Source organism: Mercenaria mercenaria, chromosome 5 (assembly GCF_021730395.1).
Source record: "Mercenaria mercenaria strain notata chromosome 5, MADL_Memer_1, whole genome shotgun sequence".
NCBI classification, from domain to species: domain Eukaryota; kingdom Metazoa; phylum Mollusca; class Bivalvia; order Venerida; family Veneridae; genus Mercenaria; species Mercenaria mercenaria.
The window spans coordinates 38,699,460-38,718,450 of NC_069365.1; the positions used below are offsets into that span (position 1 = coordinate 38,699,460).

Sequence of the window (18,991 nt, forward strand, 5' to 3'; positions counted from 1 at the left end):
TAAATATACTAATTTTCTTCACAACTGATGAAAGTCAACATTTTATTTCAGTTTTTCCTCGCAAAATATAAGGTCTAAAAGTAAAACTGCAGGTTTCCTTTATTAAACTGTTCTGGCCCAGATCCTGGGCTGGTCCCCACCCTCCACCCCGCCACACACACACCACCATACTCATCAAAGTTGCACCCAACTATTTTGGCAAAGGAATAATATCTTCTCAAAAATTAGATCCAAAATGCACCAGAGGCCACCATTTCATACCTAGATTTCAAAATTTTCCAGGGGGAGACCCTCCCCCTAAAAGGAGGGTAGTACCCTCCCATTCCTCAAAATTTAGACCAAAACAAGAGCTGTCACTAATGGTGACAAATGCCCCCGTATACCTTGACCTTTGACCTGGTGACCCCAAAATCAGTAGGGGTCATGTACTCAATAAGTACTATCAGCATGTGAAGTTTGAAGGTCCTGGGTGCAGTGGTTCATGAGTAAAGTGCCTTCATGCAAAAAGTTAACGTTGTGATGAACGGACATGCAAAAAGTTAACACTGGCCCCTGTGACCTTGACCCTAAAGTCAGTAGGGGTCATGTACTCAATAAGTACTATCAGCATGTGAAGTTTGAAGGTCCTGGGTGCAGTGGTTCATGAGTAAAGTGCCTTCATGCAAAAAGTTAACGTTGTGATGAACGGACATGCAAAAAGTTAACATTGACCCCTGTGACCTTGACCTCTGACCTGGTGACCCCAAAGTCAGTAGGGGTTGTGTACTCAATAAGTACTATCAGCAAGTGAAGTTTGAAGGCCCTGGGTGCAGTGGTTCGCGAGTAAAGTGCAAAAAGTTAACGTTGTGATGAACGGACATGCAAAAAGTTAACACTGGCCCCTGTGACCTTGACCCTAAAGTCAGTAGGGGTCATGTACTCAATAAGTACTATCAGCATGTGAAGTTTGAAGGTCCTGGGTGCAGTGGTTCATGAGTAAAGTGCCTTCATGCAAAAAGTTAACGTTGTGATGAACGGACATGCAAAAAGTTAACACTGGCCCCTGTGACCTTGACCCTAAAGTCAGTAGGGGTCGTGTTCTCAATAAGTACTATCAGCATGTGAAGTTTGAAGGTCCTGGGTGCAGTGGTTCGCAAGTAAAGTGCCTTCATGAAAAAAGTTAACATTGACCCCTGTGACCTTGACCTTTGACCTGGTGATCCCAATGTCATTAGGGGTCGTGTACTCAATAAGTACTATCAGCAGGTGAAGTTTGAATGTCCTGGGTGCAGTGGTTCGCGAGTAAAGTGCTTTCATGTAAAAAGTTAACGTTGTGACGAACGGACGGACAGTTGAAAACTAATATGCCTCCCATCGGGGGCATAAAAAAACCAAAACAGAGGCCACAATTTCATACATATTAAAAAATTTACAGGACACCCCTTGACTGCCCCCCCCCCCCCCCCCCCGCCCCACCAATACAAGCGGTGAGCCCCCTCTCGGTGCTATGTGCCTCCATGGTGACAACTTCATTTGAAATTGGTGTCCTCCCCCCTACCCCTGGATCCAGGCCTGTTTCAATTGAGAAAAAAATACTGTTTGGTATGTTATTAATAATGTCCATCAAATATATAGTATGTTATGTCAATATTGCCTTCTTCTGGTGAATATGACATCATATTAAACGGCCCAACAGTCAATAACTGTACACCATGATAAAAACCTAGGTTGAAATCTACAGTAATAATCATATAAGGGTTGTCAACAAGACACCTTACATCAAATCTACACATTGATCAAGTGATCATGTTTTTGACCCAGCGGGATGACCATTAAGCATGCACTGATTATTTAAAATGTGACACACAAATTATATCTTTAGACATCATTGCATTTTAGGTTTTGACTGTTAAAAATAGATTTAGTAACTCTCAGTATCCAGTTCAGAGAAAAGTTTATCAGAAAGCAAGCACTAAATTATGGACATCAAGACTGCAACCAATGCTGAGAAGCAATAGTTGGAGAAGATCAGTTAAAATGGTAAAATTAAACAAATGAAATATTCATAATGAACAAAGTAAAATACATGCATATTTTTTTTTACAAAACCAAGACTGACAAATTTATAAATAATCTATAATGATATTAAATCACAAATCAGTCTAACAGATTAAGTACAACACTGATAGCCAAATCACAGCTATTTGTCTGAACGGCTAGACTGCTCATTTTCTTAATTCTAACTTAACAACTAGGCTTTCCTAAAGCAACCTGAATTGACTTACTAATACTAGTAACACAAAAACATTAATCTCAGGTCATCTAAGCTCTCCTTGGGAATATTAATGTACTGTTCAACTGCAGTATTTAGATGAATATTCTGAATTAAAGGGCAAGGAATGTCTGACAATAAGTTTGTATTATATGAAAGCCATCCTCCAGCCTATTATATAGCTAAAAGAATTTTAAGTAAGATCTCCATTGAAAAAGATATAGCAGTCTGAAATTTAAGAGAACTGCTGACTATATTAGTGTGTCCAAACTGCTGAGTTCTATATTTATCAAATAACCTACTGAAGAAGGTCATTGTAGACCGAAACCAGTAGATCCAAAATAAAATCTCTGAAACCTGTCCAATCGTTATGACATGTAGTTCTCAAATATATGGTGTTTTAAGTAGTATATAACCTACTTAACAGATTAATTTCTAAAGTTTCTTGAGTTTATGTAAAACATGATAATTTCTTTTATTATAGTAGGAAAAAATATTGAAATTATTTTACATAAGTCAGGAAATACAGGTCAAATAAATGTTTAGAAAAGTAATAAATCCTACATATTGTTCAGTGTTGCCATGGAAACAAAGTAACTGTCATTTTGATCCAATATTGAAATGCTCATAACTTGCTCATTTTAAAGCTGATTTTGAAAATCCATGATGTAAGATAACCTAACAGACAGAATTATCTTAAGAACTCCATTGCCTTTCCCTTTCAAATTCAAGCCATTCATGCAAAACTATACACTCATGCAATACTCCTTGATATGATAAAAGAATATTGTACCTACAAAGTAACTGATTGTTATAGTTTTTTTCAAATTATTCTGCTGAGATGTGTTAAATTTGGGTTAAATCAATCATTATGTGGAGTAGTGTTAATGTTCATGCGGAAAACAGAAAATGCAAAAATAATCCCTCGCAGATATTTCTGCTATTTCAGAATATACCTACACAGAGGAACTGAATAAAAGAGGGGAATGTAGAAAATATATCACAGAAAGTGGATAGTTCATATTCAGTAGGCCTTAGAATATCATTAAAATATCATAAAAACAATTTCTGATTTTTATAATATCACATAAGTGAAAATCACAGCTAAATACAGACATGTAAAGTAAAATGAGTTTTATATAACTCATGCATTTTATTAAAAACTCATTACAAGCAATAAGAAAATGTAAATGTCAATAGAGATACTGTAGTCTCCAAAAGCCAAAATCCTTTAAAATGTTTAAATCTATAATATTACATCCTAAAAATAACAAGAGCTGTTTGTAAAACATATGTAACCCATCTAAGATAGTCTGGTGAAATTTTCACTCTTAACCCTGCTACGACCTTGACAGGGGTGATCTACTGAAACAAAACAACCATGCTATTAAGTTAGATTGTCACAGATCAAAGTGTTCTCCAGCTAAGGATCCTAAACTATTTTAGTCTCAAGGTCACTGTGACCTTGAACTGTGGAGCTCATAACCCTTAAAATAACACAGGGGGGTTGGGGGTGGGGGGGGGGGGAGCCTACTGACAATAGACAATCGTGCTACCATGTTTGACAGCTGTATGCCCAAGCTTTGCCTTGCTACTGATTGGGAAAATCTTTCAAATCATCAGGTCTCTGTAACCTAAACCTTTGACATATTGACCTCCAAGACAATACTGGTCATCTACTGACCAAAAGCAGGCTTCCCATGAAGTTTGATAGTCCAAGGTCAAAACACTACAGTTACTGGTTGGAAACCATTTTCTGTCTTCAGGTCACTATGACCTTGACATTTAATCCCCTGACCCCCTCCCCCACCCCAAAGATCATCTTGTGATTGCAGATCTTCTTGCTATGAAGTTCGATGGCTATATGTCAAGCATTCTCTAGCAAATGATCAAGGTCATGTTGACCTTTGAAATCTTGATTACTTAAAAAGCAGGAGGCACCTTATGGCCATAGACAAATGTGCTATGAAATTTAATAGCTGTAGTCACAAGTTTTCTCTCTGTATTGTGAATGAATCGTTTCCAGTCTCAAGGTCATTGAGATATTGACCATATGACCTTGAGGCCCCCAAAACAATTGGAATCATCTAGTATGCAGAGGAAATCATTCTAAAAAGTGTGACATAGCAGGAGTTAATGATCAGAATCCCTTCCTGCCTCATGGTTACTTCAATTTTGACCAAATGACCCCCAAAAAGATTATTTACTGACCATAGGCAATCATCCAATAAAGTTTGATTACTGTTGACCAAATTTTTCTCTAGCTAAGTGGACCAACTGACAGACAGAAAGACAGACTGACCAACCAGCAAAACAAAACAATCTACCCCATGTTCTTTAAAGGTACATGTAGTTGGCATAAAAACTCATTACAATCTAATACCAACATTTTTACCACTGTCTGGAATTCTTTGAAAAAGCTAACAACAAAACACTTCTATTGCTTTCAGACAATCCCAAAATACCATTTTAACCCTTACCCTGCTAAATTTTTGATAATGAACTTTTCCTTTTTTCATTTTGGACAGCACCATTAACTGTTAAAAGGGATGCTTTCCAAAAGGATACTGACTGAATGGCAAACAGTGCAGATCATGATCAGACTGCATGAATGTGCAGGCTGATCATGATCTACACTGGTCGCAAAGGCAGAATCAATCAAGTCCAGCATGGTAAGGGTTAACAATAGCTATTTAATTAAAATGAAACTTCTTTATTCCTAAATTTCATGATTCACACATGTATGTCTTCCAGTTCCACCAGGCAGCATTTAAAACATATGCAAAAAATAAGATCAACAATTATCAATAAATGAAATATTAAGGACTGTCACTCTTGACAACATATTATGATTATTTTGTGTGCATATTATGGTAAAATATCAATACAAATATCTGTGTTTTAGTATATTTTGGCAAATGAGTTTGGCTTAATATTTACATCAAGAGATCCACAACCACCTGCAAATAGAAAATATAGGTTTTTTCAATGAAATAATGACTATGTGTTTGCATGCCTAGAGATTTTTTTTAAAATTACACCAATTAGGCCAACACTGAAAAATTTACAAAAAAAACTGTTACTGTGACCATTATTTGATACCACATCTAACAAGTGCTCATGGATAAATATTTCAACATTACGTGCTATGGACTAATTTATAATGATAAATGCTAACTATATACCAGTATTAGTACATGTATATGTATTCAATATAAAATAATATGAAAACATTATAGAAGAATATTCAGTGGATCTCAAAGAAGTTTTTTTTATTCATTTGTTTAGGTTTAGCATGTTTTTTGCAAGATTCAAAGTATATAATATATATAAAGTAAAACCTGAATCATCTAAATCTTCTATTTTACATGAAAAATACAGAACAATATTGGTACAAAATATACGATGTCAATATGGAATGTTTTTTTTGATTTAACACAAGTCTCTAAAAAGTTTGATCAACAAACTCTCATCTGTAGGTAATTTTTCACCTGAACCCACATCAACAACAATGGTTTTTAGTTTACCCTAAAAGCAAATCCTCATAAAAAATTACTCCCTTTTTTGCCTGCAAAAATATATACATGGTATAGCCCTATAATCTTTGAAAGAAGTTCATATTAAAATTCAGTAGATATTTTGGTCATAACTTGTGCTCATTTTTTTATAAAAACATTTTTGATGAAACTGCTGTTTTTCTCAGTTTTCCCTTTCTTTTCTTCTAATTTGCAACATCAAAAAAGTGTTTAAGTACATGTATAATGTAACTCATAGTAGTGAATAAAACAACATACAATATGTACAGTAAACCTCACTTATAAGGAACTCGGATATAAGGAACACTCGGTTATAAGGAACAGTTTTCAATTCCCCGATCTTATTCCTTCTTTATTCAATGTAAAAATCCTCGGTTATAGGGAACTCGGTTATAAGGAACACTCGGTTATAAGGAACACCTTTTCCTGTCCCAAAGTACGAAATTCAATGGAAAACACCTCGGTTATAGCGAACAGAATTTTTTTTTATTAAAACCGGAAATAAACAAGTGAATCGCTAATGATGCCAGAGTAACCTCGGCACTTTCACGCACAAAAACCCAAATTATTTCATTACTATGATCTATAGTTTATAAATTCACGGATACGATAAATTGAAAAACTATAATATCATCTTAAACATTTACCAAATACTAGACGATTATGTATTATGCTTCAGTCTATATACTCGTAGATAACGCACTGTTTTATTTATATCCCTACATTTGTAGAGACTCACAAAAAGTATTATAATCAACCTAACTGAATATTACAACACGCTTAATTCTGCATTATTTATTTGGACGCATACTTTTTTGAAAAGAACGCTAGAAAATCCCAGACGCGATTCCCTGGGACGCATATTTTTTACCATGCGCCTGCTTGATCAATACACAATAAATTAATTGCGCCTGTCGATCAAAAGGCAGAGTTAACGATGACTCTTTTTGCTCCTGGTCAGTCAGAGATCCACATTTTCCAATAGGTAAATGGTTGAATAAGGTACATGCTGTATTGTGTGCGTCAAACCACTCCGATTATGTAACAAATAATTTGGTTTTTAACTCGTGGTGTACTTAAGGGTTTTGAGTTCACCGTTAATCGCGATAATTGGATTACATGATGATTGAAATTAGGCTGTTTGCAGGACAGTCACAGGCTTGATTGTGTTGTTTTTCATGGCCGTTCCCGAATCAATTAAACAATAACTGGCTCACATTGTTTTAAAAATGGATACGATACGAAATATATTCTCTTGGCTGGTTTGTTTGCTCATTTTAAGTGTAGAATTTCCTTGTGCAAGATAAAGAATGGTCAGAGACTCGCAAATTTCTCACATAAAGATTCATGGTCGGCCCGGAGTTAGAACACGTAGCAATTTTCAAACGTTATTCAAATAGTGTTTGCTATACAAATTGTGTCCGTTATACCAACCTCGGTTACAAGGAACTAATTCGCTATACGGATATAAGGAACCTCGGTTATAAGGAACAAATTTTAAAGGTCCCTAGCTGTTCCTTATAAGCGAGGTTTACTGTAATTCTGGACTAGATGAACAGTATGAACACAAACAGGATGAAATATAACTTCTACATAAACATGTCATCAACAAACAAGCTTTTGGCCATTCTAAAGTTGTACAGAATATCAAATAATGTGTAAATTTTAAGAAAAACATATCCATCACTTAAACTATCTCAAAACTGAGCTAATGCCAAAAAAAGTCTGTATAGATACAGCCCTAAAATAACTCAAGGCCTCTAAGTTATAAAATTTAGTTTGGATACCAGTCCCAACTCCTTGCATTTGATTGGCTTACTCTGGGCTAAATCTCAACACTGACCAATGGCAAGGCTGCATTTTAAGACTAGTCTCAAAACTCAGTTTTATAACATGTTTGTGCTAGAGTTGACCCACAAATGTGAGACAATGTGCATTTTTCAATGCCTGTCCATTATTCTGACATGATTACAAACATGATCAAAGGTTAATCATTTTGACAGATCTAAGGGAGAGAAACAAGACTTAGTGTTGTCACATCAAAAGAGACTATTTCATCTCTGGTAGAGAAATAAAATTTGAAATACAGTCAAACCTGTCTGTAAAGACCACCTTTTGGAAATGAAAAGTGTGATCTTTCAAGACATGTAAACAAAGGTAAATTTACAATATTTGTTGTTAACCCTTAGCCTGCTGCCGGCAAGTGATTCTGCCTTTGCGACCAGTGCAGACCAAGATCAGCCTGCACATTCGTGCAGACTGATCATGGTCTGCACTGTTTGCCATTCAGTCAGTGTCTTGTAGGTAAGCAACCCTTTTAACAGTTAATGGTACTGTCTAAATTGAAAGATGAACTAGTTCATTCTAGAAATTTAGCATAGGGTAAGGGTTAAGTTTGAAAATAGTGGCCTTTATTAGCAAGTTTTACAGTAGCAGCCTTTATTCTGAGGTGGCCTTTTGCACAGGATCAACTGTAAATAAATCATATTATTTTTTATATTTTAGGGGGTTCTTTTCCCTTTTTTAAAAAACATCCAAAAACTAATACACTTTAAGGCATACATTTTCTTAACCAAAATCTATCTTTTATGAATTAAAGAGGGAGAAAAAATTTTGAAAAAAGGTCCCTGTTAACATGACAACTTACAAATAATTTGTTCATAAACATATTAAACAGTATGACAGATCTACTATAACAGACTATTATACAATGTATACATGAGCTGTGTCAGATCTACAATATAGTGCCGTTATTTCACGATGCCTCTATTCACAAGTTCCCGAGCCAGCGCCACATTTTTGGCTGTTTGCAGACCGAGAGCTGAAGGTCTGTCCTCCCCTGACACTATTGCTTTAACCTGAAATATATTCACATTATTTGTCATATTTCCTTTTTCCTCTTTTCCTTACTTCCAGAATTATTTCAACAATAATTAAAACAAAAGAGACAAAGTTTACCTACCATGCCAATGGGTTGTGGGTTTTAAAAAATCCCATTAGAAGTTGATATTTTGTCTAAAAATGCAGTTCAAATACGTTTTTGGACTTACTATGTTTTTGAACATATGTTTAACCCAGGATAGCAGAGGCCTCATGACTGGGACGGCACTCGCCGCCCCATAAATTCCGCCAGTAATGGCAAGACGGTGTTTCAATTATTTTGAAAATGTCAAGATTTTTTCATCAACTTTCTATGCTTATGCAAAATTGGATAGGCGAAACGGCGTAAATCGATAGAGCGTTACCAGGGACACATGTATTGTCAATTAGCGGAATCATCAAGTGTCAAAAATCAATAAGTTAATTGGGGGATTATCTTTTTGGTGGTGGGGTGGCTGCTTGTCATTTAACAGAGCAAAAGTGTAAACTTTTTTTATCTAATTGTCTATACTCAAACGTTGTTAATGAGTGCAGCTGTGCCTTAGTTGAGCAATGTCATGGTATCTAAATGCAAGGAAATTGTGTAATTTATGGTGCAATTTGTAAAAGAATTCCCACAACCTGGCAGGGGACATTCTGTCAATGTTGCACTGCCGCCCCAATACCAGATGCCTTGTGATGCCCCTGTATAGGACTTCTTTGTAACAACAACTTAAATGGCATGACAAAACTAATTATTTCAATGTGTTGGACATTTTATCTACTAATTTCATACAACATATTAAATTTTGTTACAGGAAATATATACCAAATAATAATTACACTACTTGCAAAACCACAGGTACTTGTGAAATCATTAATACTTGTAGGGGACTAATTTTTGTGGAATTTGTAGTTGTGTCAGACCATGGAATCTTATCTAGGCAAACAAATAAATTCCTATATATTGTAACTACGGTAACATTTTAAATGAATGAGTACACCTTCAAACAAAATAGCCATTTTGGTCAAAACCACAAAATTGTGTGCCCACAAACTGAAATGATTTTACAATATCTGACGCACTGTGTATGAAAAACTAATTAAACTTCAGTATGAGTAAAGCATAAGTAATGCAAACAGTCTGCTTACTAAAGGTTACAAATGATACCTAATTACTATTATTATGGAAAGATCTATTGTGATACTACTGATACTAAAGTCTACATATGTACATGTAATTTTTCTGGAATAGTTGATGGTGCCTCCAAATACTGAAACAAGAGGACCATGATGGTCCTGAATCGCTCACCTCTTCCCACATGACCCAGTTTTGAGTATGACATCTTTTTTTCTATTATTTGACATAGTGACCTAGTTTTTGAGCTCATGTGACCCAGTTTTGAACTTGACCTAGATATTATCAAGATAAAAATTCTGACCAAATTTCATGAAGATCCATTCAAAAATATGGTCTCTAGAGAGGTCACAAGGTTTTTCTATTATTTGACCTATTGACCTAATTTTCGAAGGTATGTGACCCTCTTTTTGAACTTTACCTAGATATCATCAAGGTGAACATTCTCACTAATTTTCATGAAGATCTCATGAAAAATATGGCCTCTAGAGAAGTCACAAGGTTTTTCTATTTTTATACCTACTGGCCTAGTTTTTGACCGCACGTGACCCAGTTTCGAAACTGACCTAGATATCATCAAGGTGAACATTCAGATCAATTTTCATGAAGAGCCATTGAAAAATATGGCCTCTAGAGAGGTCAAAAGATTTTAATAATTTTAGACCTACTAACCTAGTTTTTGACCACAGTTGACCCAGTTTCAAATTTAACCTAGATATCATCAAGATGAACATTCAGACCAACTTTCATACAGATCCCATGAAAAGTATGGCCTCTAGAGAGGTCACAAGGTTTTTTTATTATTTGACCTACTGACCTAGTTTTTGATGGCACATGACCCAGTTTCAAAATGGACCTAGATATCATCAAGGTGAACATTCTGACCAATTTTTATGGAGATCCATTCACAAGTATGGCCTATAGAGAGGTCACAAGGTTTTTCTATTTTTAGACCTACTGACCTAGTTTTTGACCGCACATGACCCTGTTTCGAACTTGACCTAGATATCATCAAGATGAACATTCAGACCAAATTTCATACAGATCCCATGAAAAATATGGTCTTTAGAGAGATCACAAGGTTTTTCTATTATTTGACCTACTGACCTAGTTTTTGAAGGCACGTGACCCACTTTTGAACTAGACCTAGATAACATCAAGATAAACATTCAGACCAACCTTCATACAGATCCCATGAAAAATATGGCCTTTAGAGAGGTCACAAGGTTTTTATATTATTTGACCAACTGACCTAGTTTTTGTCGGCACGTGACCCAGTTTCGAACTTGACCTAGATATCATCAAGGTGAACATTCTGACCAATTTTCATGAAGGTCTCAAGAAATATATGGCCTCTAGAGAGGTCACAGGGTTTTTCTATTTTTAGACCTACTGACCTAGTTTTTGACCGCACGTGACCCAGTTTCGAACTTGACCTAGATATCATCAGGATGAACATTCAGACCAACTTTCATACAGATCCCATGAAAAATATGGCCTTTAGAGAGGTCACAAGGTTTTTCTATTATTTGACCTACTGACCTAGTTTTTGAAGGCACGTGATCCAGTTTCGAATTTAACCTAGATATCATCAAGGTGAACGTTCTGACCAATTTTCATGAAGATCATGTGAAATATATGGCCTCTAGAGAGGTCACAAGGTTTTTCTATTTTTAGACCTACTGACCTAGTTTTCGATGGCACCTGACCCAGTTTCGAACTTGACCTAGATATCATCAAGGTGAACATTCTGACCAATTTTCATGAAGATCTTGTGAAATATATGGCCTCTAGAGAGGTCACAAGGTTTTTCTATTTTTAGACCTATTGACCTAGTTTTTGATGGCACGTGACCCAGTTTCGAACTTGACCTAGATATCATCAAGATGAACATTCTGACCAATTTTCATAAAGATCCCATGAAAAATGTGACCTCTAGAGTGGGCACAAGCAAAAGTTTACGGACGCACACACGACAGACACCGCGCGATCACAAACGCTCACCTTGTCACTTTGTGACAGGTGAGCTAAAAACAATATTCGTTTTTATTATGCAATTTTATGTCTACTTGCCTAACAGATTTTTAGTTGGGTTTTGCCTAGCAACAACACAATTATAGGCCATATGGCGACTTTCCAGCTTTAATGGTGGTGGAAGATCCAAGATGCCCCTCCGTGCATTATTTCATCATGGGTGGTTACCTTGGTAGAACCACCATCCTTCCTTAAGCCAGCTGGATGGCTTCCTCACATGAAGAATTCTACAACCCAAATGAGACTCGAACCTACATCGGTGAGGGGCAAGTGATTTGAAGTCAACAACCTTAACCACTCGGCCACAGAGGCCTGATATATTTCAAGGTGTATCATGTAAAACGCATTATAAAAGTATCACATGTTCAGTAGCTTCCATTTGGAAATACTTTATTGAACTTGTGACAACAAAATTAGGTTTGCTATAGCTTGTCTTAAAAAACTTCTTTCTAACACTTGGCTACTAAAATTATATAGCCAGCTACTGTACATGTAATCTATAAATTCTGATAATCATTCCCTCAAATTTTCGTTGCACATTCTACACTCCCGTTAAAGGTAAGCTAGAATAAACTAATGGACTGGGGTCTGTTTTGTTATAGTTTTTGTACATGGTATCAATTTATAATAACAACATTTCAAACACATTTAAAACAGCAATGGCAGGAAAAACAGACGAAAAATCTGTTTATTTAAGCAAAGCTATGATTTTTTTGAGTACTGAAAACATAAATAGTTGAGTAACTATTGGTAATAGTAAAATCATCATAACTTTTACCAATGATCTACATTATAGACATACTAATAATTACAATGCATCAGTAGTTTGATCTATCGTTACACCTGACTGATAGATACAGCTGACTACTGGGGTCTGCTTTGACTATCCATATACTTGTTTTTTACTGCATTTCTCTTACTTCTTTTTGCACATTTTACACTCACTCATAATCAAGTTAATCATATCTATTAAATAAAATAGGATCAGCTTTGGCACAGCTTTTGTACAACACTTTAGACAGCCAAGCAGACAGGGAAACTTGGTGGAAAACTGGTTTTATTTGGGCAAATATGTTTTAATTTTTAGCCTATATAAAGCATCAATAGTTGAGGTAATTAGTTACTTGATCATAACTTTTACCTTTAAAGACAGTTTCATATTACCAAATATTGATGTTTTGAGTTGCTGGGACAGGTGAATCCTTAAAAACAAAGATATTTTCCTGGAGGTCCCCCATACCCACTTCTTGCTCTCCCCTCTCCCCCTTCCCACCCCCACCACCCTCTGTAATGTTGTAAGAACTTGTTGTCCAACTCATCTGCTTTGTGTGTTGTAATTTTATGTATCTATTTGCATGTGTTGTAAGCAATAAAATATGGTTAGATAAATAACTCTCCATGTCATAACCACTTTTGCATTAAACATTTACAGCAACATGCCTTGCAAATTTTCTGGCTAAAATTCTGTTGATATTTTGCATTTTGTCCGTGGGAGAGGTAAATTTCTCCAACAACCATCTTAACCTTTAGTCTGCTGGCGGCATGTGGTTTTGCCTCTGTGACATGTGCAGACCAAGGCTGATCATGGTCTGCACTGTTCGCTATTCAGTCAGTAAATTTTCAGTAAACACCCCTTTGAATAATAAGTGATCCAGCCCAAACTGAATGATAGACCAGTCCATTTTGGAAATCTAGCAGGGGAATGGTTATAGAGTATGAATTACCTTTGATGAATGTACAATGATACCACCTGAGTCTACGAGTTTTCTCTGTGTTTGTTCTATTGCCTCTGTGTCTACTCCTCTGCATGCGTCATCTATGAGTATAGTGCGGAAGCCGTGCTCCAGAGAATGAATCGCTGTGAAACCTGTATTTATCAAATACTGTGAAATCAGTTCATTTTGTGGGCATAAAATGTTGTAGTTAACCTGTTCATTAAAATTTAATTTCACTGATTGACGCCACCAAAAAATCCAAGAAAATGAATGATTTCACAGTAATAAGACAAGCCCGCAAGATGGCTGACTGTACTAGGTTAAAACGTTTGTGTAAGTGTAATAAAAGGGTGAATTTAAGCTAGCATGAGCCAAAAGATAGTTTTGTTTGTGGCTCAAAAATTTGCTTCAAAACTACTGTAAGCTGAAGGCAGAAATTGGTGTGCATCATATACAGTTGAAAATCAGTGGCTGAGGGTTTCATTTCACTATAACCAATATTTAGAAACGAAATTAATGTAAGGGTTTTGTCAAATCTATTGCTGCAGCTTTATATACATGTGCATGTACACATGACATATATACATTTTTATAGTATCTTGTTATAAAGAAAACTTTTTTGTCCTATTTTCATGCAAATATTTAGCGTATGGTCATCATAGTATGACAATTTTGACTTAAAAGATAGGTATTTTCAGAAGGAATTGTGAAAGGAACTTTCAAAGTCCAGAGAGACAACTGTTATTTCCAAGCCAACAAGTTTGAGTTACCAAATTTCAACTGTATAACATCTACAAGTGAGCAGTGAAAACGGTAAAATATAAATTATGAAAAGAAAAGTTTTGCAAATACTACACATTTTGAAAACGGTTCTCAGTAAAAGCAGTACATTTTGCTAGTATCTGTATTGAAAGCATCAATTAAACCTAGTGTTTTAATTTGCTGATTTTGTCAGAACAACCTGCATAAGCTAAATCATGATCACATCATAAACCAACAAGACCTTCAGTTTGTTTTTGGCTGAATTCAAGCTAAAAGTCCTCTAATGACGGGCCCCCTACAAAAGGAAGGTCCTCAAATACTGGTTTGTGTTTCATTTCACATAACTGCAGGAAAGTGTGCTAGTAAGTCATTAAACACTTCAAACTACATAATGTACTATGCAGTTTTAAGAAATCTGAAAAATTGAAAATTGTTCCAACTTCCAAATGATCAAAATATTACAAACCAACACAGACGTCGTATGCCACTCCACATACATACACATCCGTGACTTTATGCTTGGCGAGTATTCTTACAAGGTCTGTTTGTGTGAGTTTATTATTGTCCCAGAAGGCTGAGTAACTGTCAACTTCAGAATGACAACCTTTGTTAACATATTCTGCTCCTTCTACAATCTGCAAGAAAATGAACAGCATGTAAGGGAAGATAAGTTTTGAAATACTGAAGCAAGTAAATCAACATCGGCTTCTTTCAAACTGATTATTTTCTGTTCTAATTAAAGTTATCAAATGCCCATCTTTGACTGACATATATTTATTTCTAGGTTAATTACTTCAAAAGTAGGAAATCCTAATCAAATGTACTTAACTTTACTTAATACCGGTGTAACAGCCTAGTTTTTCCCCCAGTCAGTTCTTCCCCCGGTATATGAATAAACTGTGTATTTAATGTGCACTATTTAAAACTTGATGTATTGTACTATTAATAAAAATAAACATGTTAATTTTATGTTTATGTAAAGTATATATAGTATTTTTGGTCATAATTCCAGATATAAAATTTTGGACTAGTATACCTTAAACATTCTAATATTGCACAAAACTATGAAAGAAATGGCTCACTGTTTATCAGAAATTTTGCTATTTCTATAAAGGTTTTGTACTGTTGTGAAGATGAAAAAGTTTTATGTTAATTGGCAAAAGGTCAATTTGCTCTAAACTAATTTGTTTGGCACAAAATAAGGAAAAACAGTCAAAACTTCACTCCTGTACTTTTAGGTACAAACTTTTAGGTCTAGATGTAGTTCTGATCCCCAGGTACCATTTACACAATGTCTGAGACTTAGTTTCTGTCCTACTTTACATTTTTCATACAACACATATTAATTATTTTGCAAACCTTCAGGTCTGGATGTAGTTCTGATCCCCAGGTACCGTTTACACAATGTTTAGGCCATAGTTTCTGTTCTGTTCGAGGTGGACCATCAAACTCCACTGTGTCATACACTTTAGCCTCTTCTGCTTTTATCTGCGACAGAAGACATGACATGAATCTTCGACCTTAAGTGTGGATAGTTTCACTAAAGCAGGTATTGGCATTGGCATAACATACAAACTATTATCAATACCTTAGATGTAAGCCAAAATCTACACTTAAGGTAGTTCTGCATGTTTGTTAAACCGGAAGTGATGGCGTAACTACATTTATCCGGAAAACGTAGAATAAAGCCTGGATTCGGCATACAGAAATGAAAATCATATTATGAATTAATGGCAACCCGTGAGTAAAGTTTTTACAATGGCACTGTTGCTATCTTTCTTAAGTTAAAATAGGATATTAAAACATCTGACACGTTAAATAATGCAAAATAATGTCATAAAATTACCTTGAAATGTGCAGTTCAGTTTAATCATGGTCAAATATCTCATAAATAAGCACATGGACCTATACATTTTATTTCACCACATTAAAGGCCATATATTTATTTACGACCGTGAGAAGTTTCATTAAAATCTACATTGTAGAAAAATTTCTATGAGCGAAAATATTATAAAAGTTGTGATTTTCCCATAGACTCCCATTATGAAAAATTGCGCGAGGTCCAAATTTTTCAAATCAGTCTTGCAAAAAATCAAGCACACGACCCTATCTTTTTTAATTGCTGAGTTGTTTTCTAAGTAAATTCTGAAGTTTTGAAAAATCAGGGTTTAATCAAATTCTACATTGTAGAAAAAATTCCGATCCAAACGTGCGGAACTACCTTAAGTCTATATAATCTCTGAAATATTAAAGCAAATCTTTCTATTCGAAAGCACTTTTCGTTTTTACTCTCCAGAATGAAGGGACCTCCATGGCCAAGCGGTTAAAGTTGCAAACTTTGAATCATTTGCCACTCACTGCTTTAGGTTCAAAACCTACACTTTGGGTGTAGAATTCCTTCACATAAGGAAACCATTCAGCTGGCTAACAGAGTGTTGGTTGTTCTACCCAGCAGCCTACTTGTGCCTAAAATAATGCCCTCCACCATCAAAGGCAGGAAAGTCACCGTATGACCTGTAATTGTCAGTGTAAAGTTACGACCAAAAGACAAATACATGCATTTTCAAGTTTGCTTTGGTACATCACTAAAATATCTTCTCCAAAAGGATAGCGGTAGTCTTTTGTCTCTCAAGGTAGCAGGCCCAGAATGACAAATTCCGCAATTTCCACTTAATTTCATATTCCTAGTGTTACATATTAACCCTTATCATGCTGGACATGATTGATTCTGCCTTTGCGACCACTGTAGATCATGAACAGGCTGATCTTGGTCTGCACTGTTCACTATTCAGCCAGTATCTTTTTGGTAAGCACCCCTTTTAACAGTTAATGGTACTGTCCAAATTGGAAGATGGACAAGTTCATTATAGAAATTTAGCAGGATAAGGGTTAAGTTCAACCTCTCTAGAGCAAACACCTCTGGGAAGACTAAAATGTGTATTGTGGTAGAGACGGTTGCACTGGAGAAGTCACTGACTAAGAATTTAATCCTATGAGAAGGAAAATATTTTTTTTTGTACTGAGGTCTTTGCTCTTTCGAGGTGTCATAAACAGGGGTTGTATTGTACTTTCACTATAGATTACAGTAGCCCAATGACTGTAAACAGACTGACCTTTTACCTGTACGTATCTGTGAAAACTGTTTGTGAATGCAAGACAAGATGGGTCTTGGGGATTAATGTAAGTGGCTGTTTAAGCCAGTATGCATGAAAACTGAGAGAGCTACACACTGTCCAAGTTACCATATTTTCCCCAAGTCTTGGGACACCCTTAATCTTGGGACACCCTTAAAATCTGTAAAAATAATTATTTTTCTTGTCCCTAATTTTTTGGACATGTATTTACTGACCAGTTTATTCGTCACAGTGACATTTGCACAGATCTGTAAGTAATCATCAAAATCATTCAGCATTATTACGTCCACCTCTTTACAATTCATTTTTTGAAGGTTTTGCATTTCAAAACCTGTGACCTTACAAGCACTGAGCAAACAAACATTTGGCAACTGGTCAACAGGTCCATTCAGCAGGATTATTGGCACACATCCATCCAGTCACTGGTGTTTCAACATTCTAAAACCAATTTCAAACCACAGTTCTATAACCTTGGACTTGGTCTCAATTTTTCTACTTCAAGTAAGACATATATAGTTTTTCAGCGCAGTAAATATGAATTCCAATGAGGTTTTTCTTTAAAACCAAAACGCTGACACAAGAAGAATTACCATTACACTTTTAACAAACCTTGCATGATTTTGTAATAGGCCTTTGCTTCACATTCTCTATAAAGGAGATATGGTTATCTGGGTGCCAGTCTTTTGTGTATACAACAAGATCGAATGAACATGTATCCAGCAGATGGTTGATAACCGGAACAACTTCTGCTCCATCATGACCAGCCGGACAATTTTGTAACGACAGGGAACCATCGATGAAGTCATTCTGTACGTCAACAATTACAAATGCCGAGACAGGCTTTAGTGTCTGAAATATATGGAAAACATGCAAATAGCAGACTATCAGTTTTATTTCATTTTACAGTCGAGTCCACATAATACGAACTCGCTTGTTATGAATTTTTGGCTATAACGAACGAAATCCGGATTCCCTGGCTGAGTCCTTCTATTTCTTTGTAAAATTATTTCGGTAATAGCAAACTCGCTTCATACGAATATTCGGGAGATACGAACACATTTTGGAAGTCCCAATGAGCTAAAATGTTATAAGTTTCCATTATTTGATACAAAATAATTTTAGTCGGCGGCCATTTTTTGCTATGCATGATTTTTTTAACAGGTTGAATCTGTACAGTGCTGATATTTAATCGAAGTGATTATCACCTGTAATCGATAAATACCTAAAAAAAAGATTAACACTTTGTATGCAGTAATTCTATTCATTACAATCGAGTCCAAGTAATTACCAGTATGTCTTTAGCAATTGAGCGATAATCATTTTCATTTATATACCTGTCCATGAAAAATGTAATTTTCATTGTATGTTTTAGGGCCATGTAGTGTACATTTTGTATCAAGGATGGCTACGCCTAAGTCTGGCATAAAATGAAAAGCAATTTATTTCAAATATTGTTCAGAACTAAAGGAATTTGGGATTCAGGAACTAAATACATTGTAATAGTAAAATTCAACCAAAAATTACCCTTTTTTTTTCAGGTAAAAAAATTGAAATACCATGTG

The 18,991-nt window shown here is 35.6% G+C and overlaps 1 protein-coding gene across 1 annotated transcript in view; it reads right to left on the minus strand.

Annotated features, from left to right (window-relative positions):
- Positions 1-834: 834 nt before the first annotated feature.
- The window catches only part of LOC123556908 (nicotinamidase-like), a 38,168-nt gene continuing 20,011 nt past the window's right edge, over positions 835-18,991 (minus strand). The window contains exons 4-8 of the mRNA XM_045347982.2: positions 18,039-18,278; positions 15,655-15,783; positions 14,762-14,930; positions 13,543-13,685; positions 835-8,645 (exon numbers count right to left, since the gene is read on the minus strand). Of these exons, the coding sequence (XP_045203917.1) occupies positions 8,538-8,645; positions 13,543-13,685; positions 14,762-14,930; positions 15,655-15,783; positions 18,039-18,278 (789 nt within the window). The 3' untranslated portion in view covers positions 835-8,537. The remainder of the gene's footprint in view (positions 8,646-13,542; positions 13,686-14,761; positions 14,931-15,654; positions 15,784-18,038; positions 18,279-18,991) is intronic.